Source organism: Prionailurus bengalensis, chromosome A2, assembly GCF_016509475.1.
Source record: "Prionailurus bengalensis isolate Pbe53 chromosome A2, Fcat_Pben_1.1_paternal_pri, whole genome shotgun sequence".
Lineage (NCBI taxonomy): Eukaryota > Metazoa > Chordata > Mammalia > Carnivora > Felidae > Prionailurus > Prionailurus bengalensis.
This window is the reverse complement of record NC_057348.1, coordinates 7,532,998-7,560,553: the sequence shown is the minus strand read 5'-3', so window position 1 is coordinate 7,560,553 and position 27,556 is coordinate 7,532,998. Positions and strand designations below refer to the sequence as shown.

Below are 27,556 nucleotides of genomic sequence, written 5' to 3'. Positions count from 1 at the left end.
AATGAGTGTTTTATAGTTGGAGCTAAAAAATTGCAGTTCCCTCCCCCAGTGCTGTGTGTGTGTGTGTGTGTGTGTGTGTGTGTGTGTGTGTGTGTGTGTTGGCAGGCAGGGGTCTCCATAGACAGCGTTCACTCCCAAGTGACTTCTCTCTACAGGGATCCTTTGGTCCCCGTGGCGACACTGGCCCCCCTGGCCCCCCTGGCCCTCCGGTAGGTTCCCCAGGGAGTATGTTGGGAGTGTCTGTCCCACTGGGTCCCCAAGTGCCCAGAACTGGGTGGGGCACACAGCAGGTGCTCAGGGCACCCAGGTGGGGAGGGAGGTGTCTTGAAAGCTGAGGGAGGATGCCGGCTCCGTTGAAGGGTTTGGGGGAACACCCACGGGGGCTCTGACTGGGTCTTGTCTTGCTTGACTCTGTCTCCCCCACCATCTCTCCCTCCTCCGCCCCTTCCATCTCTCCTGGCCTCTGTCTCTATTTCAAATACTTTTTGATCTCTCTCTCCTTTTTCCTATCTATCCCCACCCCTGTGTGTCTCTGCCTCCCTTGTCTCTCTCATCTTTGCTTGTCTCTCTTCCTGTCTCTTCCTCCCGCATCTCTGCTCTCCCCTCTGCCGTCGCCGCCCTCGCTCAGGGTCCCCCGGCCGAGCTGCACGGGCTGCGCCGGCGGCGGCGGCGGCGGCGGCGGCGCTCGGTGCCCCTGGAGGGCCCGGAGGGCGGCCTGGAGGAGGTGCTGGCCTCGCTCACGTCGCTGAGCTTCGAACTGGAGCAGATGCGGCGCCCTCCCGGCACAGCTGAGCGCCCGGGCCTCGTATGCAGTGAGCTGCACCGCAACCACCCGCACCTGCCGGATGGTGAGGTCCCGCCCCTGCCTGGGCCCCGTGGGCAGGAAGCCGTCGGGTCCCGCCCCCGACTCACTGACCCCACCTGGCTCTGCGGCAGGGGAATACTGGATTGACCCCAACCAGGGCTGTGCGCGGGACGCGCTCAGGGTTTTCTGCAACTTCACGGCTGGAGGAGAGACCTGCCTCTATCCCGACAAGAAGTTTGAGACCGTGAGTGCCTGGGCGGGGTGGGGGCAGGGGGCGCAGGGAGAAAAAGGGCACCGGAAGGAAGCCGTATCACCCGGGCCGTCCTCCCGCCTCCACCAAAGGCTGTCCCCTGCTTCCCCTCCCTGCCCAACACACACACAGGCTTTGTCTGGGACCTTATCCTAACTTCATCCGACATTTGTTGAGCACCTGCTGTATGCCAAGGCCTGTGAAGGTCTGAAGGTCTGGGACCACAGCCGAGAACCAAAACAAAACTCTGCTTTTATGGAGCTCACCTTCTACGAGAAAATCTAGTGAAGGAAACAATAATGGTGGCAAATCTTTAAATAGTGCTTTATGTGTGCCAGGCTGTTCTGAGCACTTAGCTGCATCAACACTGAGGCCCAGTTCTGCCATCATCCCCCAGAGAGGGAAACTAAGGCACAGAGAAGTTACCCGAGGATTACCCAAGGCAGGCTGGCTCTAGAGTCCCAGCCCTTAACCTCCTGTAGGCACTGCCTCCTGATCCGCTATCTGAGGGGCCTGTGGACTCATTGCCCTCCAGGCTGTGGGCTGGGAGGTGAGACCACCTGGGCCCCCAGGAATACTGGGCTTCTCCATCAGGCTCAGCAGCAGAGGGCAGTGGGCAGGCAGCAGCAACTCTAGAACCCCGGGTTGGGATATAAACTGGGGGGAACAGGGTTTTTTTCGTCTGCAAAACGGAGCTCAGGAAGGTATGGACTGGCTGTACAGTTGAGTGCTGATGCAATGTATCAGGAACACTGATTAGACACTGACGATGGGCGGTGCTGTGCTAATGCCTCTGCTGCCGGTAAAGTATGTAGCCAGCACAGAACCTGCAAGAATGCATGGTGGTGTCCCTCTTATTTATGATTATTTTTGACCGGCCAGAGCCCTGGTTTAGTGGGAGCTCAACCCTCCGCCTCCCCCGCACCCTTACACACTAGTGGATGGGAATACAGACAAGCTCAGACCCCGAGGTCACGTAGGATTTGATCCCTAAACAGTTGCTGGTACCTGAGCCTCTCCCGCCAGCTCAGCTTCCTCCGGCCCAGAGGTGTTGGGGAGGGGTGTGAAGACTGATCCAGGTTTGGGTTCCTCAGACACAGACCGTGAGACAAAGACTTGAGGACGAGTCATTTATTTGGGAGGAGATCGCAGGAGGCACGCACCAGGAGAGGAGGGGGGAAGTGAGAGGGGACTGGGGGAGGCAGCCGATGAGGGTTAAAATGTCACCATTGGGCACTGAAGGCTCAGTTCCACTGGGAGACTTCTGGGAGATGGTGTGGAACAGGCACGTGGGGGAGGGAGAGGGAGCTGAGCATTTATCCATGCATTCTTGTCATTGGTGGAGAGCTGCCTCAGAGGGCAGGGACTCCCAACCCCATGGTCTGCCCTGTGCACCGGCCAAGCCAACTCCCATGGCCAGAGAACAACAGCTCAAGGGTCCGGGGTATACAGTCTGCGACTTTCAGTGCTGGGAGGTAAATACAGGAAGACATGGCCGGCACCCAGGCCATCTACACTGACTACCCCCTCCCATCCCCAGGTGAAAATGGCCTCCTGGTCCAAGGAAAAGCCGGGAAACTGGTACAGCACATTCCGTCGAGGGAAGAAGGTGAGCGGCTGGAGACCGAGGTGGGGGATGGTATGAAAACTGGTGGGAACTGGCATGGGGAGTTGGAGGAGGGGCTCTGAGGGATGAGAGGAACAGGGCAGACTCACCTCTGCCTTCATGGTGATTGCAGGCTTGGTAGGGGTAGCAGACTGGGGGCAGGGGAGGGGTGTGTGGAGCGTCAGATGTGAAGGGGGGAAGCCCAGGGTATGGTGGAAATCCAGAGGCAGTGCTGCAAGTCCCAGAGGCGTCCTGGTAGCAGTCCCAGATCAACTGAGGCCTAAAGAATGAGCTGGGTTAGCAAGTTAGGGAGGACAAGGAAAAGTGTTCCAGGCAGAGGGAACAGCATACACAAAGGTCCAGAGTTAAAAGAGGGTCTGGGGAATTGAAAGAAAAAGCCACTCGCCCTGCTGTAGAAAGTGTGAGGGGGAATGTGGTAAGAAAGGAGGCTGGGGAGGTAGGTGAGGGCTAGGCCCACCTCCCCAGAAAGACCTGTAAGCAGCAGGGAGCCATGGAATGTGTTTCAGTGAGGGAAGGACCCAAATCTAAGCTCTCAGTTAGAAAAATGCTTCCGGGGCAGGTGGGGAGGGGGCGGTGACTGGCATGTTGGCCCAAAGGAGTGAAGAGGTGGCCCAGGCTGGAGCTGGTGCTATGGGGGTGGGGAGGAGGGCATGGCTTGGAAAATCTAAGAGAGAGGCCAATAGGACCTAGTCACTGATGAAATGGAAGGGAGGGAGGAGAAGGTTGGTGGGCTGGTGTCTGGTGACATTCTGAGATATGTAGATGAGAAGAACAGGTTTGATGGGTGGGGGGATTTGGGGTTCAGCTTGGGAACTGTTCACATGACATACGTGTATCTGCCAAGCACTGGGAATGTAGCAGCAAATAATAAACACAGTTCCTGACTTCATGAAGTTGATACTCTACCGGGAGCATAACCAAGGAAGCGGGCAGACAGGAACCCAAGAAACAAAGCTATAATATAACGTGGGGGTATCTTGGTTTGGGTTCCCCCCAAAACAGACCCTTCCACACAGACTCAGTTGCAAGTACTTTATCTGGGAGGTGATTCCAGAAAACATCGGTGGGGGCACATGGAAACGATACAGAGATGAGAAGGAGGCCAGAAGGGACGTATTACCCAGCAGGCTATCTCAGGCCCGTGCTATGTTAGTAATATATTTTATTTGACCCAGTGCATCTAAAATAGTGTCATATCAATATAAAGGTTACTGAGGCATTTAAAATTTCTCCCCTACGAGTTCTGCAGAGTCTGACCCATATTTTACGTTTATAGCACATCGTAATTTGGGCACTAAATTTCATTGGAGGTTCTTGATCCATACTTAGATTTCATAAAATCTGCCTTTGAAAAAGTGGGTTCGCATACTCGACCTAAGTCCTCTGATACCTGGATGGAGGCTCAGTTATTAGTTATGAATTAAAGTAAAAGCATAAATACAAATTTTTAATTAAACAGTTAAGTAACATGGTTGAAAGTTTCCATCTGATTGGCCGCATTTCGAGTGCTCGGTAGCCACGTGCGCCCGGGGGCTCACAGGGGAACCGTGGGGGGCTGGATGGCGGGTAAGGCCACCCCCAAAGAAGGGGACGTGGCAGAGGTCGTGGGTCTGCCAGCGGATGGAGAGCCTGGGAGGGAGGTGCCGCAGGAGGAGTAGGGGTGACTGGGGGCACCCTCACCTCCTGCTTTGTCCCACCCCCAGTTCTCCTACGTGGACGCTGACGGGTCTCCGGTGAACGTGGTGCAGATGACCTTCCTGAAGTTGCTGAGCGCCACAGCCCGCCAGAGCTTCACCTACTCCTGCCAGAACTCTGCCGCCTGGCTGGACGAAGCTGCAGGCGACTACGGCCGCTCCCTCCGCTTCCTCGGGGCCAACGGGGAAGAGGTGTCCTTCAACCAGACGACAGCAGCCACCATCGCTGTCCCCTACGATGGCTGCCGGGTAAGGGGAAGGGCAGGGGCCGGCCAGAGTGGGGAGAGGCTTTGGCTGCCCTCCTGCTAACTCACCGTTCTGTCTTCCCAGCTCCGCAAGGGACAGACGAAGACCCTCTTGGAGTTCAGCTCTTCCCAAGTGGGGTTTCTGCCTCTGTGGGACGTGGCGGCCACTGACTTCGGCCAGACGAACCAGAAGTTTGGGTTTGAACTGGGCCCTGTCTGCTTTAGCAGCTGAGAGTCTTGGGGTGGGAGGGATAATGAGGGAGCCCCAGACGGGGCACTTTTGGTGCTGAGGCTCTGAAGCCACCGTATTTATCGTGTCCTGTGACTGTGGAGCCGGGGGAGGGTCTGCTCATCACGGTCAAGCAGTCTTCCTTCTCCGTTCCAGGGGGCCGGGGGCTGCACTCCCCTGGCTCAAGTCTAGCCTCCCTTCACTGCACCACAGCTGACATACTGTAGTCTGGCTCTGCCTGCCCGCCCAGCCCTCAGCTCCCCACCCCCGAGGCCCCATGCAATGAACTTCTAACTCAGAGCTGATGAATGCCCCCCCCATGCCTGCCTCCCCACTCCTCGGTCAGTGCCCCCAACACCTGGTGGTGCTCCCCTTTCCAATAGTTAAGCACTGGATGTCTCCTGATCCCAGGCTGGGACCCCTCCGCTCACTCCTATTTTCAGGTGGGTTCACAGTGAAGGAGCTGAAGTCAGGCTACAGAGGGAAGAGTGGGGCTTCCCTGGACTGAGCTGGGTGCTGCTTCCACTGCCTCAGCCCAGCTCTGAGTACTGCCCCCCCCCCACATCTCCCCGAACTCACCTTGCCATGCCAGGTGGTGGGGGAGCCAAGATGGTGGGGGTGAGTCAGGATCCTAATGGTGCTGCCCTATTTATACCTGGGTCTGTATTAAAAGGGAAAATCCCCTCTGTTGTATATTTAATCTGCTTCCTCCTTTAGGGAAGGCTGGGATATGATGAGAGAGATTCTAGCATGATCCCCACCCCTCCGGGGCCATAGGGCATATTTGGCATCTCAAGTCTGAGAATAAACCGGTGAACTGTGTCCCTGTGTCTTTCATCTAGTGCTGCCTATATCTTTCTTAAGGTCAGGCTCTTGTCTCACCTGAGGCTATCTGCCACCACCTGTCTTAATAGTGTCTTTTGGTAGAGATGGTTTTGGGAGGTGGGGGAAACCAATTATAACGGTACTCACCGGAGATGATGGGTCTGTTTACCATTTCAGAATCCTAGAAGAAGAGTCAAAAATCACCAGATCTCTAAGAGAGATCTTAAATGTTTTCAGCACACAAAAAAGAAATTTTAATTATGTGTTGTGATGCCAGTGTTAGCTAATGCTACGGTTGTGATCAGCATACAAGTGTATCAAATCAACAGGTTGTATGCTTAGACTTAGACAATGTCATATGTCAATTCTATGTCAATAAAGCTGGAAAAAAATGTGAACCTATTAGGAATACATCAAACTTGTGTGTGTGTGTGTGAGAGAGAGAGAGAGAGAGAGAGAGAGAGAGAGAGAGAGAGAGAATAGCTAGATCTTTCTGTTGATCTTGGTTAGTCCTGGAGTCATTGGCTGAGCTGAGGGTGAGGGAATGGATCAAGAGGTGACATGGCATGTGGTTTGGGTTTGAGATGAAATGACTAGAAGTCAAAGATCTGGGTGGCGAGTCAGGAGATGAGTTGGGGGGAGAGAGAATTGAGTTACAAGTTGAGCCTCGGGGTGAGTTGGGTGTTAGAGGGTAGAGGTTGGTCGAGTTATGTTGAAAATGGCTTGAAGATGAGTCATTGGAGGCTGCTTTGGAGTCAGTTGAGTGCGTTTGCGGTGGAGTAATGATGGGATCTGCTGAACTGGAGGTTGGGAAATCAGTGGATTGAGGTAAGGGTCTGGAGTTGGAGGTTGGACTGACGTGAATTAGGGTTGATGTGGGAGGTAGGATGAACTGAGAAGAACTAAGTAGGGGTTGCTATGAATGGGGAGTGAGGATCGGCAGTTTGGCAAGTCAAGATGGCATCAGTTAAGATCTGAGTTGGGTTTGAGGCAGCTTGAATTGGAGGTTAGATGTTGGGCTGAGGTTTTTTAAAGTAGATTTATTGAGATGTAATTCATTTACCATATAATTCACCCATTTAAGGTATACAATTAAATGGTTTTTAGTACACGTGCAACCATCACCACAATCAATTTCATCACCTCAAAAAGAAATCCCATATCCATTAGCAGTCACTTTCCATTTCCCCCAAACCTTTCAGTGGTAGGCAACCACTAATCTTTCTGTCCCTATGGATTTGCCCATTCTGGGCATTTCATAAATGGAATCATATAATATGTGGCCCTTTGGTTCTGAGTACTTCATTCCTGTTTATTGCTGAATAATATTCCATTGTCTGGAATTTTTCCATTGTCTGAAACAATTCCATTGTTTATCCATTCATCGGTTGCTGGACATTGCCCAATTGAGTGCCAAATTGGAGTGATGGAGGGCTGGTGTAGTTGAGTTGGGTCAGGTGGGATTGGGTGGGTATAGGTTTCAGGTTGGGGTGAATGGTCTCCCTCAAAGGCAGAGCTTACCCCATCACCTCTGCCACCAGGCCCCACAAGGCCCCCTGAATGCTTGCCCTGGATTCCCTCATGCATTCAATAAACATTACTGGATTGTAACTCTATGAAGAATGTTGGGGCTCAGAGGTTGATTGATGAGTTCACTCATTCATTCATTTACTTAGTTGCTTGTTTTATTGTCTCGACTATTTACTCGGTGCCAGGCACTGTTCCAAATGCTGGGGTAGAAGAGAGATGTGGGGATCTTACTCCTGAGGGAGACGGACTAGACAGACATACAGCTATGTAATGTGATTTCAGGAAAATCAAACAAGCTACAGCGTGATGGAGTGGTGTAAATTTGAGATGAGGTGGTCACAGGAGAGACCTCACTGAAAAGGTAATATTTGAGGACAGAGACCTGAAGGATGAGGGGAAAAGCCATGCGAAATTTGGGGAAGTATCCCCACACACAGAGAAGAACCCAGAAACCCTCAAAAACGAATGAAGACTCTTGAGGAGATGGTGTTTCCCTTGGTCCCCTCTTCTCCCAATTTGTTGCTTTTGCTGATTTTTCCACACTGTTCTATCGACCCCACTGTGCACCCAGGCCTGCTTCCCATTTATTTCCTCTTCCAAACCTCCTTAACTCAAGAATGCATATGGTAACACCAATGCTATGTGTTTTCCTCTTCCTGAGAATCCCTAATTGAGAACACATTTCCCAGCTTGCCTTGCAGTTAGGTTGGGGCACGTGCCTGGGTCTTGGCCAGTAGGATGTGGGTAACCATACAACCTCCTGCTTGATCCCCTGAGCTCTTTCAGTCCGTGATGGCCTCGGAGATCACATCTGTAAGTAAGAGGAGGGTCTCCTATGGAACCAGAAAGAAAGGAGCCACCCTCCCTGAGATATGCTTGCAGGAATACTACGAGGAGAGGTCCATCAATAACTTGATTGCGTTAGGCCCTGGAGATGTTGAAGGGTTGCTTATTACAGCAGCTATTATTAATTATCCTGACGAACCCAGCAAAGGAATCCAACTTTTACTAAAGGTCAGCATGGAAGCGTGCGTGCACACTGGGAGGTCCCATTGCAACAAGGTCAACAACTTAGAATTTAATATGCAATATCTTTGTTCTTAAAAGTCCCCCCACTGTAAATTTGTCACAGCTGGTATGTTCCCCACCCCCCAGCCTGGATTTCCCACAATTCTGCTGCCCTCCGCCATCTTTCCCTCCCTGACACCTCGCTTGTCTATCCTCTTCACTCCCTTCCTCTAAGGCTGTCTACACTTAGATCAAATTTATCTCACCTTCTGGGGCACCTGGGTGGCTCAGTCGGTTAAGCATCCAACTCTTGATTTTGACTCAGGTCGTGATCCCAGGGTCGTGGGATCGAGCCCCACGTCTGGCTCCATGCTGGGCATGGAACCTGCTTGAGATTCTCTCTCTCCCTCTGCCCCTCTCCCTCTGCACTCTTTCTCTCTCTCAAAAAAAAATTTTTTTTTTAATCTCACTTTCTTACAAAGAACCATTCACGACATTTCTTGCAGACCACATCTTCACACCCACGCAATCCGTGATTAGCTCAACCAACACTGTTAATAATAAATGACCACTGATCGAGTATCTACATGCCAGGCAGCGTTCATCAAATGTTTCCCCTGGATGAATTTATATATTTTCATCACAACCTTTGAGGAAGGTTCTGTTATCATCCTCTTTTTTTTTAGGTAATGGAACTGGGGAACAGAGAGAGTAACTTGACCGGAGTCTGGAGCTAGAGATTTTGCTAAACAAAAAGCCGTCTTCTCCTTCAGGGGAACTTTCTCCCATTGTTTTAAAAAATTGCATCTAATACACAGCCCAGGGTTTACAAACACAAGTCGGCCTGCTTCTGGTTTTGCAACTCCAGTCCCACCCCTGGTGCAGGTGTTTTGGAAGGGAGGAACAATTAATAATGTAATGAATACTCTTTGATTAGCTAAAAGCTGGTTGAAGAATTAGAATCGCAGCCCTGCTAAATGAAGGTAATTGACAAAGGTGTAAGGAGGGAATTCTGGATCGCATGTGTATTTACCCAGCATCCTGGCCAGCACCCAGGCGGCTGCTGGGAAAACCCCCAGCTGATTTGCATATTCAGTGGCCATAATTAATCACAGCACTTGTGCTTCCTGAGCGCAAGTGTTCTGAACTGGGGGCGGGGCAGGGCGGCCAGTGTGAGAGCCGCCTGTGGCTTCACACATGGTTGTAGGGGGTGGGTGGAGTAGCGGATTTAACCCAGACGCACACGGCGTTGGAAATAGTCATGCTCAGTGACATACACCGACCAAGGGCCCACAGAATCAGACCCTCATCTTGTCCCGCCCCAGATCCCCAGGCAGACTCAGAGAGGCAGTCCCACGTTATACCCAGCCCTACACCTCCGGCCGGTTCCAGACATGCTGACACGCATAGCAGGCCACACACACAGTTGCACACACCCAGTTGTGCCTGGACACACAGCCAAAGCCCACATCTCACACACACACACACACACACACACAAGCACGCAGTCATGTTCATAAACCCACACTTAGATGTGCAGCCACACCCGAGACCCCCGTTTTCAGAATGCGAGCTGCTGCATCCTGGGGTCTGATATCCCGGGGTCTGCCAGGCAGGCAGAGGGACACACAGGCCCACACACGGAGACCTGCCACCAGCACGAACTGCAGGCACGGGCCCAGCTAAACTGACATCGTTCACGTTTCGAGGTCCCCTCCCCCACACCACACATTCATCCATTCGTTGAAGCACCTGCTCTGTGCCAGGTACTACTGTAGGGTCTGGTGATCCAGCAGGGAATAAAACAAGGGTCCGTTTGCCCTCGTGGAGTTTACACTCGAGTGGGGCCAACAGGCAGTAAGCAAATACACAGGTGACACTTCAAGTGGTGCTATGAAGAAAAAGAAGGCAGGGGCGCCTGGGTGGCTCAGGCGGTGAAGCATCAGACTTTGGCTCGGGTCACGATCTCGCGGTTTGTGGGTTCGAGCCCCGTGTCAGGCTCTGTGTTGACAGCTCAGAGCCTAGAACCTGCTTTGGATTGTGTCTCCCTCTCTCTCTGCCCCTCCCTTGCTTGCTCTCTCTCTCTCTCTCTCTCTCTCAAAAATAAACATTAAAAAAAAAAAGAAGAAGAAGACAGAGAGGAGGACAAGAAAAAGGTGTTCTTTGAGACAGGGTAGTCAGGGAAGGCTGCCTGGAGGAGGCATCCTTGAAGCAGAGGCTCACACAGAGAGAGGGAGGGTGCTTTGTGACTTCTCACCGACACTGACAACAAGGTACAGATTTACAAACGGGCATGTGCCATGCAAACTTACAAGGGCCTGTCCCCACAAGAGCGGATGTGTGCCCTTGTGTCCAGGGTGCCCCAGACACCAGAGTTTTCTTTGGAGAGTGTGGGCCGGTACCTTAAAGGGACAGGGGAGATCCTAGGGAGACAGCAGAAGCTGAGCAAACAGAGGACCAGATTGATCTTGAGAGGCTGTCCTCTCCGTTCCAAGCTGGTCTCACTTTTATACATGCTTCTCCTCCACCCTTGGTATATTTCTTACTTGATTTCATTACTTCTGTGTTAAAAAACGTAAAATTTACCATCTTAATCATTTTTAAGTGTACACTTCATTACTGTTAAGTACATTCACATCGCTGTGCGACAGACGGACCTCTAGAAGTTTTTAATCTTGTAAAACTGTATCTCGGTCCCCATTAAACAACTCCCCGCGCCCGTCCCCCAGCCCCTGGCACCCACCATCTACTTTTAGTGCCTATGATTTCAGCTATTCTGAGGACCTCATACAGGTAGAATTATACAGTACTTGTCTTTTGCGATTGGCTTATTTCACTGAGCATAATGTCCTCAAGGGTCCTTGTAGTATGTTAGAATTTCCCTCTCTTTTAAGGCTGAATACTATTCCTTTGGATGGACATACCACATCTTTTTACCCATCAATAGACACTTGGGTTGCTTCCAACTCTTGGCTGCTGTGAATAATGCTGCTATTGTGAACATGGGTTTGCAAATATCTCTTCAAGACCCTGCTTTCAATTCTTTTGGACGTATACTCGAAATGTGTTTGCATCGGGGTGCGTGGCTGGCTCTGTCAGAAGAGCGTGTGACTCTAGATCGCGGGGCCATGAGTTTGAGCCCCATGTTGGATGTAGAGATTACTAAAAAAAAAAAAAAATTAATGAGCTTAAAAAAATTGTTTGCACAGAGGCATGCACCATATGATAAGACGCACGGGTCTTAAGTGTTCTGTGTGATGAATTTTGACGACGGCCTACATGCCCTAAAGAAGATATAGACTGTTTCCAATGCCCCCAGGAAGTTCCTCGTATCCCTTCCCATGACCCCTCCAAGACACCACCTCTTCTTGGGTACGTTTCTAGTGTTTCAAAGCCAATGAATGAAACATGGAAGGTGTATGGAGGCAGCGTGGTATCTTGGCTAGAGCCAAGCCCTCTGGTCCGGTTCAACTTCTTCACTGGGGCAAGCGTGACCTTCACTGTGCCCCACAGTCTCCACAGCTGTGACGACGGGGTGCCTGAGAGCATCTAAACGTCAGGCTGTGTGAGGGTTAAATTACTTAAAATAGGTCACTTAGAGCAATGCTCTAAGTCATGCGGCAAGTGCTGCCGTTATAAAAGTGTTGCCGTTATAAAAAATACATATGGGGGGAACTTTATGATAAATACGTGCCCACCGCCCACCCTAAAAAATAAAACGCTGCACGCACATTTGAAGCTGTTGTACCCATTTCTGCCATCATCTGCCTTTCTTTCCCCTGATTATGGGTAAATGAGTGTGGAGAATTAAGGTGTTTAAAAAATGTGACCAAATATACCTCATATACCCTTTACCCTTTAGCCATTTTTAAGTGTCTCGTCTGGTGGCATTAAGCACGTTCACGCTGTTGGGCACACATCACTGCCATCCGTCTCCAGAACTTTGTCCTTTTCCCACACTGAAGCTCTGTCCCCATTAAACGCGATGCCCCGTTTCTGTCTTCCCTTGAGTGCGGGGATTTCTGTCCTCAAGAGTATTTCCCGGTGTTTACTGCACGCAGGGGGGGCTGTATCCATGGGTGATGCATAGTTTGGCAGGTTTTGAAACTATCTCTGACTGTTACAATGTTGAAGATGCTTTGGCAACTTGCTTTGTTAGCTCAGCCACAGGCTTTGTATCTTCTCCATCTAGACACAAGTATTTCTACAAGTATTTCTAGTCGTGTCTTTGTAAGTGCTTCCCTCAGCATGGTTATGGGTTATCCGTGGGACTCACAAACTTTTAGGTGCTTTCCATTTTGTTCCTGTTCAAACATCCCAGCACGTGTCTTTGGGCACAAGGATAAACGGGTCTGGGGTGTATGAATATACCTGAATGGAAATTCTGGGTTATGGGGAAGGTACGTCTTCAGCTGTCCTGGGTACGATCTTCACACTGGCTGCCCCAACCACACTCTACCCCTTTCCACCCACCAGTCTTCCAAGCTTCCAAGGCTCCCTGTTGGCCCCGAGTTAAAGTCCAGGTCTTTGTACCTCGCAGCTCTGGCCTCACTTGTCACCGTCCCTCACCAGGAGAGCTAGCCTCCTGTGCTTTGCTGCCTCAGGGCCTTTGCATCTGCTCTTTTCTCTGCCCACTGAGCCCTGCCAGTTCTTGCTCAGCTTTTGGCTCTGAACCACCCTGCCCCCAGGCCAGATCAGGGCTCTCCAAACATGCTCAGAGAACTCTGCCCATCTGTTCGTGCACCAAACTCTCAATTATTTTAGGGCAGGAACTTTCTTGTTTGTAGCCACAAATCCAGTGCAGGTGAGGCCCGGGGCCAGTGGCGTGTCTCTACTGATGGATGAATGGAGAAGCCAGGGCTGCGCAGAGACCTGAATTCCAATCCCAGCTCGACCACTTCCTGGCTGTGTGACTTCAGGCAAGAAGCTTAACCTCTCTGAGCCCCTCAGTTGCCTCTCCTCTGAAACCCTTCCCAGGGCTGGTGCAGGGGTTGAAGTGAGCCCCAGCCAGGTCTGGCTCAGGGTAGACCCCTCTTGGTAGGAGCTGCTGTGATTCTGAGCCAAGTTCCGGGCCTGTAACCTCAGATTAGGGCCTTGCTTCTTCCTGGCTTGGCAGGGCTGGGAAGCGATGCTGGGTCTCCTTGTCCCGCCAACTCATGCCTCAATTCCCAGGCCGGTAATGGGAACCACATGCGCTGGACACAGGCCCACCCATCCTCCGTCCCCCCCCCGCCTCCTCCCCTAGAGAGGCCTCCTTAGTCATTCTGTCCACCTCCCTCTTCCCACAACCTCATTCCCACGCTGCCCTGGCCTGGGGTTTGCGTGTCAGAGGGTGTCTGTGCAGTGTTGTAGGTCCCTGCGGGTCCCTGTGTGTGTGTGACGGGGTCTGAGGCGTAGGTCTGTGGGCGTGTCTTGTACAAGCTGTCTGCCTCTGTCGTGCGTGTGTGCTTGTGTGTGAACTACCTGCCTACTTTGTGAGTCATCGGGTAGGTTTGCACACGTGTTCCCGTATGAACTGTTGTGCCCGTTTTATGAACCTCCACACGGGGCTGCGTGGTTGTGGTGCGTCTGTCTTCATGTGGCTACATTGTGGATTTGTGGGCGATGAGTTGTGGATTTGTGGGTGAACTGCATGTCCATACTGGGGAACTATGTGTGTGAGCTGTGTGCCTGAATGGTGGGGTTTGTGGATTTCTTGTGTTGGGGGTCTGTGTGTGTGTTGGGTCAGGTGTGTTTGTGAGATCATTGTGGCTTCTTGGGTAATTGTGGCTGGTTCCTCTCCGATGTTCTTCCCCCTTCTGACAGCAGATGTGTGTTTCTGTGGGCCCTTGAGCTTGGGATGTGTGTATCTGGCTGTGTGTTGCATGTGGTTGTGTGTGCTCGTTCTGGGTGACACCGTTGTGTCTCGGTGTGATGTGCCTGGACCTTGTATCCCAGTACAGTGTCCCTGGGTGGCTGTGTGCCCCTGTCATGTGTTCGTGTGTCAGTTTGGGTAACTGGGGACAAGTTCCTGTTCCTACAGCTAGGTCGTTCAGTGTGTGTTTATGTGTGTGCATGTGTGTGTGTTTGTGTGTATGTGTGTGCATGTATGGATGCTTATGTGTGTGTGTGCTTATGTGTGGGTATGTTTGCATGCGTGTGCATGTGTGTGTGTTTGTGTGTATGTGTGTGCATGTGTGGGTGTGTTTGTATGTGTGTGCATGGGTGTGTGTGTATATGTGTGTGTGCTTATGTGTGGGTATGTTTATATGCATGTGTGTGCATGTGTGTGTGCATGTGTGGGTGTGTGTGCATGTATGGGGTGTGGGTGTGTTTGCATGTGTGTGCATGGGTGTGTGTATATGTGTGTGTGCTTATGTGGGTATGTTTGCATGTGTGTGCATGTGTGGGTGTGTGTGCATGTATGGGTGCTTATGTGTGTGTGTGTGCTTATGTGTGGGTATGTTTGTATGTGTGTGCTTGTGTGTATGTGTGGGGTGTGTGCATGTGTGGGTGTGTTTGCATGTGTGTGCATGGGTGTGCGTGTGTATGTGTGTGTGCTTATGTGTGGGTATGTTTGCATGCATGTGCGGGTGCTTATGTGTGTGTGTGTGTGCTTATTTGTGGGTATGTGTTCATGCGTGTGCATGTGTGGGTGTGTTTTATGAATGTGTGTGCATGTGCATGAGTGTGCATGTGTGGGTGTGCGTGTGTGGGTGTGCCTGCCCGTGTGTGTGTCTGCGTGAAGCCTGGAAGGGAGGGAGTCCCAGTGCTGGCAGAAGCTCCCCAGTGAGAAATGCCCAACAAAAGGAAAGAACGGGGCTGAACCATGGAGGCAGCCTGCGGGGAGCCCCCGTGGATGAGGGCTGACCTCAGGAGCCTCTCCTGGGACAAGGAAGGAGGGCTGTGCTCCATTCTGCGCGAGCACTTGGAGGTGTGGGATTGGGAGCCCTGGACCTGGAGGGCATTGGAACGACCCCCGTGAAGATGCATGGGCTTGGAAGGCCAAGATGCAATGCTCGACTCCCCTGGGAGGGGCCAGGCCTTCTCGACGCCATGTGAAGACCACAGGGTCCGGCCCAGGTATCCCCTTGCAACGCAGCATAAAGAACCTCATGTCAACAGGCGCCTGGAGGGTCAGTTGGTTGAGCATCCGACTTCGGCTCAGGTCATGATCTCACGGTTCCTGAGTTCAAGCCCTACATCAGGCTCTGCGCTGACAGCTCAGAGCCTGGAGCCTGCTTCGGATTCTGTGTCTCCCTCTCTCTCTCTGCCCCTCCCCTGCTCTTTCTCTCTCTCTCAAAAACAAAATAAACATTAAAAAATAAGTTAAAAAAGAACTTCATGTCTGGAGTCAGACACGAACCAAATTGTGGTCTTAGCTCTGCTGTACGTCCTCTCTGTGGCCTTCATACAGTGTCTTAAGCTCTCTGAACCTCAATCTCTCCATCTGAAAAGTGGGACAGATGATGTCAGTGCCTTGCCCATATCCCCTTGGCTGTGACACGTTCCTCTGCACACTTCCGCCAGCCTCAGGGCTCAGTCCACATACTGGCCAGGCCAGAAATGCCGAAGAGTGGGCACCCCTGGGGACAGCCCTCCCCCAATGACATGCAGGACCTGGAGAACAAACGGCCACCTCCATTGCCCTCAAGCAGGACAACTGCGAGGAACAGATCCCACACTCTCTCCCAAGGGTCCCCAGCAGGACTGACCCTCGGTTGCCTGTGTGGATTTGACAAGAAAGGAAAGACGCACAACAAGTAACCCAGTTTTGGAGATGAGAAATGGAGAAAGACAGAATCTTGATGATGTCCCAGGACCCCTGGATCCAGCCATGCCTGAGTCCAACTACCCCTGGATTTTTTTTTTTTTCCGTGTGAGCTGATATTCTTTTTTTGTTGTTGTTAAGACAGTTCTAGCTGCCTTTCTGCTACTTGCTACCAAAGGACCTCTGAGTAATAAATATACAGAGGGATCCGCAAGAGCAAAGGCATGTGTAGACACGCGTGGCATAGATTCTTTCACTCATTAACTTCTTTTTTTTTTTTAACGTTTATTTATTTTTGGGACAGAGAGAGACAGAGCATGAACGGGGGAGGGGCAGAGAGAGAGGGAGACACAGAATCGGAAACAGGCTCCAGGCTCTGAGCCCACGGCACAGAGCCGTAGGGGGGCTCGAACTCACGCGAGATCACTCGAGATCTCGCGAGATCGTGAACTCACGGACCGCGAGATCGTGACCTGGCTGAAGTCGGACACTTAACCGACTGCGCCACCCAGGCGCCCCATTCACTCATTAACTTCTTGATCATCTCCGTGTCAGGCCCTGTGCAGGGGGAAAACAAAGCTCTGGATGTTTCTTCCTCTGGCTAGACTCAGGAAGGGTCGCAGTAAAGACAATGGCTGCCCAGGCACCAATTAGGAAAAGCCAATGGTGAGCTGGTGAGAGCTGGCAGGGACCCAATGCTCCTTCGTCCTGCCTCCATACATCGTGGAGGGCAGACTTTGCCCCGAGCCAGACTCTGAGTCACCTGGTCCAGTGGTTTTGCCGCATGAGGTCTCTCAAGAAGCTGATCTGTCTTCACTGATGGTCCACAGTCCTGATCACTACCCTGACCACACAGGAAGGTAGACACCATGTTCATCATAGCATTGACCGTGGTGCTGACCTTGAAGTTGACAACAGTGCAACCAGGACGCTGAGTCCGAGCCTGATCAGGACGTGACCTGATCATAATTTTGACCTCGGCACGGCCAGGTCACTGTCCAAAGCAAGGTCAGAACAATGACTACAGCATGGCCAGGACAGTGATTGTGACCCTGAGGACATTCAGCCAGGAAACTGACCATCACGCTGACAACAACACAACCAGGAATGACCCGTAGAGACCACAGAACTGACCACAATGCTGACCCCAGTAGAACCAGGCTGCTGATGGCAGCACAGATCCCAGTTCAATAGGACATTGACCACAGTGTGATCAGGACGGATTGCTAGTGACCACAGCTGTGGCCGTGACCACAGCATTGAATGTATTGGCCAGGGTCCAGTGAGAAAAACAAAGCTCACACCAGGTGGTTCAGCAACAAACTTTCACATGGGGATTTAGCCACAGAGACGTTAGTTAAGCTTTTTTTAAAGAGTAAATGGGAGAAGTGAATTGATTCTAGAGTGAGTAGCAAGCCACCATCTTCCCAAGAGCTGAAGTAACTGAAGGGACGAAGTAGTTAGCAGAGTCCAGAACCTGCCACCACCTGATAGGAGCTGAACCACCAAGGGGACTCCAGTCCCAGTGGGGCTGAGACCACAGAGGAGACACAACAGCCACTGCCAGAAACACTGAAAGGAGAGAGAGGGGGAGAAATACTCTGGCTTCTTCCCACCCCCACTCCCCACCCCATTGGCTGAGCCTCGCCGGATGCAAGGGAGCCTGGGAAATGTAGTTTGCAGAGGCCACACCCCTGAAACAGCAGAGCTGGGGAAGGAGGGGGAATGGACCTAAGGACATACTGACCAATGTCAACTGCATAGCACAGGCCATGCTTGACCACGACAATGACATGAGCCCAGAGGATGTTGTTCATGGTCCTGAAACAGCTCTAACAAGGGCACCACTCTGTAGTAAGGGGACTGTGCAGGGCCTCCCCTCCCCCCACTGTTAACCACAGCCCGCACTCGGTCAAAAGCTTATAGGTTCCACTAACCAACAACATCCCTTTTCTTCTCTACACCTACTGCGGGCTTGGCCTGAGTTGTCAGCAAAGGGCAATTTCCCATTGTTATTTTTTTTTAAGTCTATTTATTTTGAGAGAGAGAGAGAGAGAGAGAGGAGCACGCAAGCAGGGGAGGGGCAGAGAGAGAGGGAGAGAGAGAATCCCAAGCAGTCTCCACACTATCAGCTTGAAGCAGGACACAAGGTTGGAACTCGTGAACTGTGAAATCCTGACCTGAGCCTAAATCAAGATTCCGGCACTCAAACGACTGAGCCACCTAGGCACCCCAGCAATCTCCCATTTGGGAAAGGAGGTAGAGGGATGGATGGGATATGGGATGCCTTCCCTGACTCAGATTCTGTTCTGTGTCCCACACCCCATGGCCGATTTCCTCAACTCCATGCTTCACTGTGGTAACGTCCTCAGGGGACTGAGGGCTGGTTGGGGCTCTATCTTAAGGGTCACAGATGTCTCCCTACAACTCCATGAGGAAACAGGTCTCCTGAGAGAAGGAAAGCTCTTTGCCTAAGGTCACATGGCCAAGACGTGACAGGACCAGGGTCAAACCCCTGTCCATTGGACACCATCCTCTTTTCTTGCTTTGACAAAAGCACCCATAGCGTGTTATATCTGCCTGGCATACGGTAGGGTCAGAGAAGTGCCAGGCCTCCCCACCCCTCTGTTATCGCTGATTCCTCTGTAGCCTGACGGGCTTGCTTCCCCCCCCCCCCCCCCCCCGACTGCCACTGTGACTGCGGAGAAGAGTGGGGAGAGGCAGAGAAAGGCTGGAGCCCGGACCAGGACGCCCTTCATATGCAAATGGCTTCTCGTTGGAGGCGCGTGAATATTTTGATCCTCTCGGGATCTGGGGATCTGGTCTCCCATCTTGGGCCATGGAAAGGGGGGTGAGAAACTCTCAGGTGTGGCGGGGGAGGGGGACTTTGAGGAAGAGGGGCCTGGAAAATGGGTGGGAGGGGGAGAGTGAAAACAAGGTACCCCGCTTTGCGGGCCAGCCCCCCCCCCCCTTGGCCATCCCCAGCGGCCGCCGGTCTAACGGTCTCCCTGTTTTTGTCTCTCACTGCTCCTTCCATCTCCGTCCCACCTCCCTTGTCCCGGCAGTGACCCCCTTCCCTCAACGTCCCATTTCACAGGCTCTGCCTCAGTTTCTCCGTTGATTCTTGAGTTCTTTAAGGAGGGGGCCTCTCACGTTCTCTTCCTGGTTGCCAGGCCTTCCTCTTACTCCCCCCGCCCCTTGACCCCCATCCCACCCCTATTTTCCACGTGGGAAATGTCCTGGGAGGGTGAAATTTCCAAACACGTGACGGAGCCCCCTCCCCCATCCCCGTCACCCTCCCCCATCGGGCCTAGGGGACTGCGGGGCCTGGTCCCCAGCTCTCCTCCCCAGTGCCAGCTCCTCCCCCTTCCCCGCCCCCAGACCCACGCTGGGTCCGCGCCCGCAGACGAGCTGGGGGCGGGGCGGGGGGCGGAGCCCGCAACAAAGACTAGGAGCGCGCGAGGGGGGGCGGGGGTGGGGCGGAATCCCGGCCGCCGGCGAGGCGGGGGAGGCGGCGGCGAGGGTCGCCCCGGCCGGGCGGGCGGGGTCGCGCGAGGTGGCGGTCCCCGCGCCCAGGCGCCGCTAGCGCGGGCGGGGGGACGGGACACGCCGGGCCGGGGGCGCGTCATGTGGCCGCTCGCGGTCCCGCCGCCGCCGCCGCCGCCGCTGCTGCTGCTGCTGCTGCTGTGCTCAGGCCTCGCCGGACAGGTAGGGGCCTGGCGGGCAGGTGCAGGCGCGAGGGGCTCCAGGAGGGGAGAGGGTCCGAGCGGGTCCCGGCAGAAACGCGATTTGGGGGCTCCATAAGCCCCCCCGGGGCTGAGAGGGGCGGGGGTCGCAGCGGGGGAGGGGCTGGACGTGCACCCCGGCTTGGGGGGGGGGGAGGAGGGGCTTCACATCCAGCCTCAGGCTGAGATGCCTTGGGGGGCGGTGTGACCCCAGCTTCAGGGCTCTCACCCTCTCACTGCCCCGGAGCCCACACCCGCCATCTCGCTGGGGCTGAGTGGGGTTGCAAGGGCAACTTCAGGGGGCCTTGGGGTGGTGCTTACCCCACACTTCCCCCGTTACGGCAGGGGGTGCCCGAATTCTGCAGCCGCCCCCCCCCCCACTCCTCACCTGAACCCCCAGTGTGGGGAAGGGGGCGGGACTCACGTGTGAGTGACTGACGGGAACGTGTGTGAGGTGTTGGGGGGCTGCTGGGTAAACGTGTGTGTCTGTGTCACGGCTGGGTGTGACTGAGAGTTTGTGGGTTGGGCTGTGCGCGAGTTGGGGGTGTGATGGGAGAGGGTGTTTGTACGTGACGGGGGGTCTGTGTGTGACAGCGGGAGGCTGTGGCCGGAGGGTTGATGTGACCGTGGGAGGCTTGGGAGCCTGTCACCTGGAGTTGTGTGTCCGTGTGACTGGTGTGTGGGAGCGAGCGAGGACTGTGTTCATCCCGGCGGTATTTGGGCAACCGAGCTGTGTGCGAAGGTCTGTGTGTGTCCCCACGATTCCGTCCATCTGCCTGGGGGTCGTACAAAATGTGCGTGAGCAGGTGTGTGGCCGCGGAAGAGTCTGGGGTGACCGTGTGCTATTCTGCGCCTTTGAGGGAATCACTGCAAAAGGGGAGCGAAGGGGCGCCTGGGGGGTTCGGTCGGTTGAGCGTCCGGCTTCAGCCAGGTCACGATCTCGCGGTCCGTGAGTTCGAGCCCCGCGTCGGGCTCTGCGCTGACAGCTCGGGAGCCTGGAGCCTGCTTCGGATTCTGTGTCTCCCTCTCTCTCTGCCCCTCCCCCGCTCGTGCTTTGTGTCTCAAAAATTAAAAAAAAACATTAAATTTTTTAAAGGGGAGTGAAGAGCAGGGGCTGTGGGTGCAAACGTGTGCATCCATGCGTGTGTGCGTGTGCGCGCGCGCTGGTGCCTTGTGCACTCCATTCATGCTTTCACAGAAAGAAGCAAGCCTTCCTCTCCATAGTACCCCCATCTCTCCAGCAGGCTTGAGGGGCCTTGCAAAATGGGGGGAGGGGGTCCCGGTTTTCTTCGGCTATCGGGAAACCTCGTTCCTCCTCCATCTTGGAGGTGGGAGCCCCTCAGGTTCTCAGATCTGTAGGAGCTCAGAGGGAAGCCAGAGTCTGAAATAACAATGATAATACAGCTAACGTTTATTAAGTGTTTATTATGTGCCGGGCGCACACAACCGGAGCGAAGGCGTTGAACCCTCCTGGCACCTCCTAGAGCACGTTAGTACTGCCTTCGCTTTACAGGTGGGGAAACCGAGGCACAGAGGAGTGAAGTCATTATGTCGAGCTCAGATAGCTAGGAGTGGCAGAGCCAGGATTGAACCAAGGCAGTCCGGTTCCTGAGCCCACACATTTACCTTCTTGTTAAATAATTCACTCCATGGGTGTAGACAGCGGCTATGTCGAAACTAGAAGAGTTTTTTTTTTTTTTTAGGTAGAAGCTCCGAGGAAAAATAGTGCTGTACCTTCTCTTTCCTGGCAAGAGAAGAAAGGACTCAGACCCTTATCCCCACCCCAGGGGGCGTTGTGAGGGGTGGAGGCCAGACTCGAAATAGGATCTTCAGACAACTAGGAGAGGTTGTGGGGTCCCAGGGACCCACATCCTGGCTGGGTACGGAAGCGTGCTCAGTGCCTGGCTTCAGTCCGCACACGGTAGATAATTGATATGTCAGCCAGAGAGAAGTGGAGAGAGACCAAAAGAGGCATAAGGGTGAGAGAATGCTGGTTAAAAATACACCAGGAGTGAAGGTGAATTTGGCTTCCAAGAAGGATCCTGGGGAACCACCACCTCGGGATTCTCCCGCACCCCTGCTAGCCCCTGGGGAACTTTAGATTTCTTGACCTGTCCCCAAGGTCGGCTAGGGGCGCAGGAGAGTGCAGTGAAAGGTGCTGGGGGCGGGGGGTTAAGTTTACAGACCCCAGAATGGGGAGGGACTAACATGGGGATTCTTGGAGGCGGGGCCAAAGGGGGCTGCGTGGGGGCGGGACCAGACTGGGTTAGGAGGGCGGGGCTAAACGGTGGGTGGAGCGGAGCTAGACTGAGGTTATCGGTTGGGGCCGGTGGGGGGGTCCTGCAGCTGGTTGCAGTGCCTCCAGGCGGCCACCATGGGCACTACAGCGTCATATACTGGTCTCTGCCCCTCGCTGCCCACCCAGCCTGGCGCCCCAGAGAAGGAAGGGCCCTGAAGAATGAATGCTCTGTCCCCTCTCCACCTCCCCCACCATTTCTCCCCATAGCCCCCTTCTCAGTCCCTGATGGGCCCTGGGCTCCATGAATCCAGGCTAGAAAGCCTTCATGTGTCCATCCGATCAACAGATAGGAGTAAGCACTGGGGATATAGCCATGGACCAAGTTATCAAATCCCTGCCCTCCTGGAGCTGATCTTGTGACACGAGAGACAGGCAAGAACTGAACAAATATATAATACAGTGTCAACAATGAAACGAATATGTAAAATGCAACTGGCATGAAGAATAATGCATCGGATGAAGGGGATGAAAGAGTGATGGTGTGGGTGGCTATCTGAGCAGGTGTGGTCCAAGATAGTGTCTCTAAGGAGGCGGTACTTGAGGTGACCCCTGAGGGAGGTGAGAGAGGATGCCTTCTGAGTACCCAGGGGAACAGCATTCAAGGCAGACGGAACAGCAAGTATGAAGGCCCTGATGGGAGAACACCCTGGGATGTTTGAGGAGCAGCAAGGAGGCTGGTGTGTCTGGAGAGGAGTGAGTGGAGGGGAAGGGGCAGGGGGAGGTGGTGGTGGTGGTGGTGGTGATGAGGCCAGGGAAGCCAGGAGGGGGCAGACCAAGTGGGAACTTGTGGACGGTAGACAGGAGTTAAGATTTGCCTGTGAGAACAGGAGAATGGCCCCTGTCAGAGGAGCCATCCATCCATCCATCCATCCATCCATCCAGGGTCTGTTCACGTGTTCCGGGTCTGGCCTGTGAATGCTCTGGAGACTACCAGACAGCTTTCTCTGTGAGAAAGAGGCCCACTTCCTAACACCTGGGAAGTCCTCCCTAAGATCTAGCTATATTCTTGGCCACTGTCTGGGTTTGAAGTCATTTCTTCCCGGGGGTCCCCATAGGATAGGAGGTGGGGAGTAGTTCAGTTTGTATTGCAGACCTCAGGGCCTTCACACTTGCCATTTCCTCTGCCTGGGACACCGTTCCCTCCCTCTCCTTCTGTTTAAATGACACCTCCTCCGAGAGGCCCACCCTGACCAACCATCTAAAATGACCTTCCCGTGGCCCCTCTCTGAGCTGTTACTCCTCTTTTTCTTCACAGCCTGTCACTACCTCTCCACTCATTGTCTGTCTCCCCCTCGAGCGGCAGCTCATCAGGGGCCAGTGGGCTTTGTTGCATCTCCAGTGCCTACAACAGAACCTGGCACACAGTAGGTGCTCAACAAATATCTGTTAAAATAGAAACTTGAGTGACTGGATGGATGAATGTCCCTCCTCCTCCCACAGGATCTCTTTCTTTCGGAAACAGTGGGACTCTTGTACCAAAGGAGGGGTGAGGGAACAACTATCCCCTCGGGCCATCCTGTACCCGTTTCAAGTCAACCACTGCTCTTGGATCGGAGGCATCAGGAAAACCCATCTTCTTTATCTGTGCCTCAAATTCCACCATTATAGGGCACCACTCTTTGGGGTTAACACGCTGTTCTCCTGGGCTCCTTTAGCAAATGGAAATGTCCGGTGCTCGCTTAGGCAGCACATATACTAGAAAATGTAAATGTCCCAGGTAGAAGGCAGCAAAAGGAGGTCTTGAGGGCACTCAGAAAGTAAGTGAATTGGACATTTTCTTCCTAGGGAAGAGTGGGGTCAAGCCTGGGTCCAAGATAAAAGAGCTGGGCTGCCACCTAGTGGTGAAATGAGGTTTGTGCAGAGATTCTGTGTCCCCGTGGCCATGGTGAAGGTGTGCAGGCAGATAGATGTCCCGGTGTGTGTAACTGCCCTGGCCAACTGAGGTGTCAGTGCAACTGAGGCACTAGTCTCAGGTGCAGAACTGTAGGGGGTGCCCCCCAAGAAGTCAGAAACCAAGATAAATAATATCTTAAGAAAATCAAAATTGATGTAAAAAAAAATCTATGATACAAAAATGTCAAAGTTGTAAATAAACGTGGGAACTGACCCTGCACTTGAAGGACTCAGCTCTCACTTGCCTCACTCTGCCCTTGTCTCTATAGGAGTTCATCTGGTGTGTGTGTGTCTGTTTCAGAACCACGTCCTTGGCATTGACCAAGCTGGGCATAGGGACATGCGTGTGCCATAATCACATCCGTGGATATGTGTTCACAGTGACTCTTTTCATATGGGCTGACCATGTGCACGTGTATGGATTTCTCACGAGCCTGGCATCAGGTGTGGGCCGTGGCTTTGTGTCCCTGGAATTCAGTGTCAGGGCCTTGTAGGCAGTCACTTGCTGTTTTCACGTATTCGTGCACTCACGTGTTCATTTAGAAAGTGTTCATTTGGGGTCTTCTGTATTTTGAGCCTCCCACTGGACACCAAGGTCTGGATGATGGTTTGAGCTCTCACGGGGTGCGATGTGGAAGATTTAGCTTCTCTGAAGCTGAGTCTAGCTGTGCTGGGGAGAAGGGAGTTGTGACAGGAGCAGGAGAACTCGTTCCCGTGTTTCGGGAACTCTTGTCCGAGAACGCGGATATGCCTTTGTGCTGAGTGGGAGGCTGGCGTATCGCACAACTTCATCCATCCACAGCTCAGCCGCAAACCAACGAGAAGCCAGGAAAAAAGAGACGAGTGAGAACAGATTCCATGGAGTCTGTGTGCAGAAGCTTATTTGTGTTGCTTCTGGGAGCCCCTGGAGGCTCTCGGTGCCTGTTGACTCCTACTTTACACATAGTTCTAGCAACCCCCAGCCAGCTTGCATCGAAGCCCTGCTTAGCAGACGAGGAGACAGGGAGTCACAGCGTGAGAAGAAAGAAACCAAAAGGCAAAGACAATTGAAGCCATTGGAAGAAATGGCAAATAGCCCCTTGCCTTTTGGGCCCTGAAAAAGTTCTGGTTGTTCCCAAGAAAAATACATGATAAACCTGATTCTTTCTCTTCCTAAAATCTATATTAATTCCCGTGTGAAAGACACCAGGCGAGCCACTGGGCATGTGGAAGGGTGTGACACAGCCCATTGTGGGGGTAGTTTTCAGGATTAAGGAAGTGTGTGTGTGTGTGTGTGTGTGTGTGTGTGTGTGTGTCTTTCGTTTTTTTTTTAATTATGGCAAAATACACAGAACATAAAATTTACCGTCTGAGCCATTTTTATGTTACTTAAAAAAAATTTTTTTTAGCCTGTTTATTTATTTTGAGAGAGAGAGAGAGAGAGAGAGAGAGAGAGAGGGAGCATGAGTGGGGAAGGGGCAGAGAGAGAGGGAGAGAACGAATCCCAAGCAGGCTCCACGCCGTCAGTGCGAGGCCTGCTGTGGGCTTCGATTTCATGAACCCATGATCCATGACTCAAGCCAAAAATCAAGAGCTGGATGGATGCCTGAGCGACTTAGCCACCCAGGCGCCCCTCCGCCATTTTTAAATGTGCGGGCCCCCAGTAGCGTTAGGTCCGTTCACATGGTTGTGCGACCGTCCCCACCATCTGTCTCCAGAACTCTTTTCATCTCGCAAGACTGAAATTCTCCGTCTTAAACAACTCCTCGTTCCCCTCTCCCCCAGCCCCTGTGAAGCCCCTTCTGCTTCCCGTCTCTATGAATTTGATGACTCTAGGTACTTCATGTAAGTGGAACCAGGAGATATTTGTCTTTTGGTGAATGGCTTCTTTCCTCGTGTCAGACCTTCCTCCTTTTCTAAGGCTGAATGCTGTTCCACTGCATGGATTTATCACATTTGGTCTTTCCGATTGTGCTTCGATAGACATTTGGATTGCTGTGGTGCATAGTGCTGCTGTGACGTCGGGTGCAAATATTTCTTCGAGACCTTGCTTCTAACTCTCGGGTGTGTACCCAGAGGTGGGATTGCTGGCTCATATGATAATAACATGTTTACTTTTCTGAGGAGCGAGAAGTTTCCCACAGCGGCTGCGCCATTTTAAATACCCACCAACAGTGCACGAGGGTTCGGGTCTGTCCGCTTCCTCGCCAGTGTTGTCGTCCCCACTTGACTTTTTGACTTCAGCCCATCCTGATGGGCTGTGATGTGACCTCTCATTTTGGCTTTGATTTCCATTTCGTGAAGAGTTAGTGGGGCGCCTGGGTGGCTCAGTCGGTTGACGGTCCATCTTCGGCTCAGGTCATGATCCCACGGTTCGTGGGTTCGAGCCCCGCGTCGGGCTCTGTGCTGACAGCTCAGAGCCTGGAGCCTGCTTCGGATTCTGTGTCTCCCTTTCTCTCTCTCCGTCCCTCCCCTGCTCACAATCTGTCTCTACCTCTCAAATATAAAATGAACATTAAAAAAATTTTTTTAAAGAGTTAGTGATGTTGGGCTTTTTCTTATGTGTTTATTTTTGTTTGTATAGCTTCCATTTGCCCATTTTTTATTAAAAACTTTTTTTTATACTTGGGAGAGAGAGCAGGGGTGGGGCAGAGAAAGAGAGGGAGACAGAGGGTCTGAAGCAGGCTCTGGGCTGAGAGCAGAGAGCCCGATACAGGGCTCGAACTCAGGAACTTTGAGATCATGACCCGAGCCGAAGTCAGATGCTCAACTGCTCCACTGACTGAGTCACCCAGGACCCCTCCTTTGCCCATTTTTGAAACCAGGTTGTTTGTTTTTCTTTTGGTTCAGTAAGAGGTTTTAAAGCCAGGAATGAGACAGGGCTGGATTTGTGTGAGGGCCAGAGCCTCTGGCTATAACGCGGAAGACACTGGAGCGGGAGAGTAAAGGCATGAAGACAGGATCACCTCAGGAGCCGACAGGGCCTGAAGCCCGCTGGTGGCAGCCAGAGGCCGAGCGGAACCAACACTTGGGGAATGTTGTGCCTCTCGCTGTCTGGGGTCTGAGGTCCTTGACAGGGACAGACGTCTCCTTCCCAGCCACCTCCTGGAGAATTCTGAGCCAGGCGGGAAAGCAGAGATGACGGGAAGGGTGTGGGGCTCTGAGTCTTCCAAGGAGAAGGGGAGACATGTTCCAACACCATTTCCAAACACTTGTCACCGGACCCAACGCTGAAGGCGGGCACAGGCTGGAAGATGAACACCGTTTGTGTTCTGAGGCACGCAAAGCCATGTATGTGTGGACGTGAATCCGTGCCTTTCTCAAGGGTGCCTGAGTACCGTGGGGGCCAGGATGGCCTCGACAGAGGGCACGTGGCTGACTGCAAAGGACGCTTAGTTTTGCTTGGTTTGCGTAATTTGCTCTTTTGCCGGAACGTTCTATTATGTTTACCTGCTGCACCTCAAACAGGGATGGAACTTATGTTTTCATACTTGATACCTGAATTCATATATTTGAGTACGTTTTCTTTTCTTTTTATTTTTTAAGTTTATTTATTTTGAGAGAGACAGAGGCAGCGTGAGTGGGGGAGGGGGAGAGGGCGGGAGAGAGAGAGAATCCCAAGCAGGCTCCACGCTGCCAGCACGGAGCCTGATGTGGGGCTCGAATTCAGGAAACCGCAAGATCGTGACCTCAGCCA

The 27,556-nt window shown here is 52.9% G+C and overlaps 2 protein-coding genes across 4 annotated transcripts in view; both read left to right on the top strand.

Annotated features, from left to right (window-relative positions):
• Positions 1–5,672, top strand: part of COL5A3 (collagen type V alpha 3 chain) — a 35,659-nt gene extending 29,987 nt beyond the window's left edge. For all 3 annotated transcript variants that reach the window (XM_043586471.1, XM_043586472.1, XM_043586470.1), the window contains 6 exons: positions 156–209; positions 629–848; positions 937–1,049; positions 2,596–2,664; positions 4,386–4,625; positions 4,707–5,672. In XM_043586471.1, the coding sequence (XP_043442406.1) occupies positions 156–209; positions 629–848; positions 937–1,049; positions 2,596–2,664; positions 4,386–4,625; positions 4,707–4,853 (843 nt within the window). In that variant the 3' untranslated portion in view covers positions 4,854–5,672. The remainder of the gene's footprint in view (positions 1–155; positions 210–628; positions 849–936; positions 1,050–2,595; positions 2,665–4,385; positions 4,626–4,706) is intronic.
• Positions 5,673–19,547: 13,875 nt separating this feature from the next.
• The window catches only part of OLFM2 (olfactomedin 2), a 59,982-nt gene continuing 51,973 nt past the window's right edge, over positions 19,548–27,556 (top strand). The window contains exon 1 of the mRNA XM_043586461.1: positions 19,548–19,671. Coding sequence (XP_043442396.1) covers positions 19,591–19,671 — 81 coding nt within the window. The 5' untranslated portion in view covers positions 19,548–19,590. The remainder of the gene's footprint in view (positions 19,672–27,556) is intronic.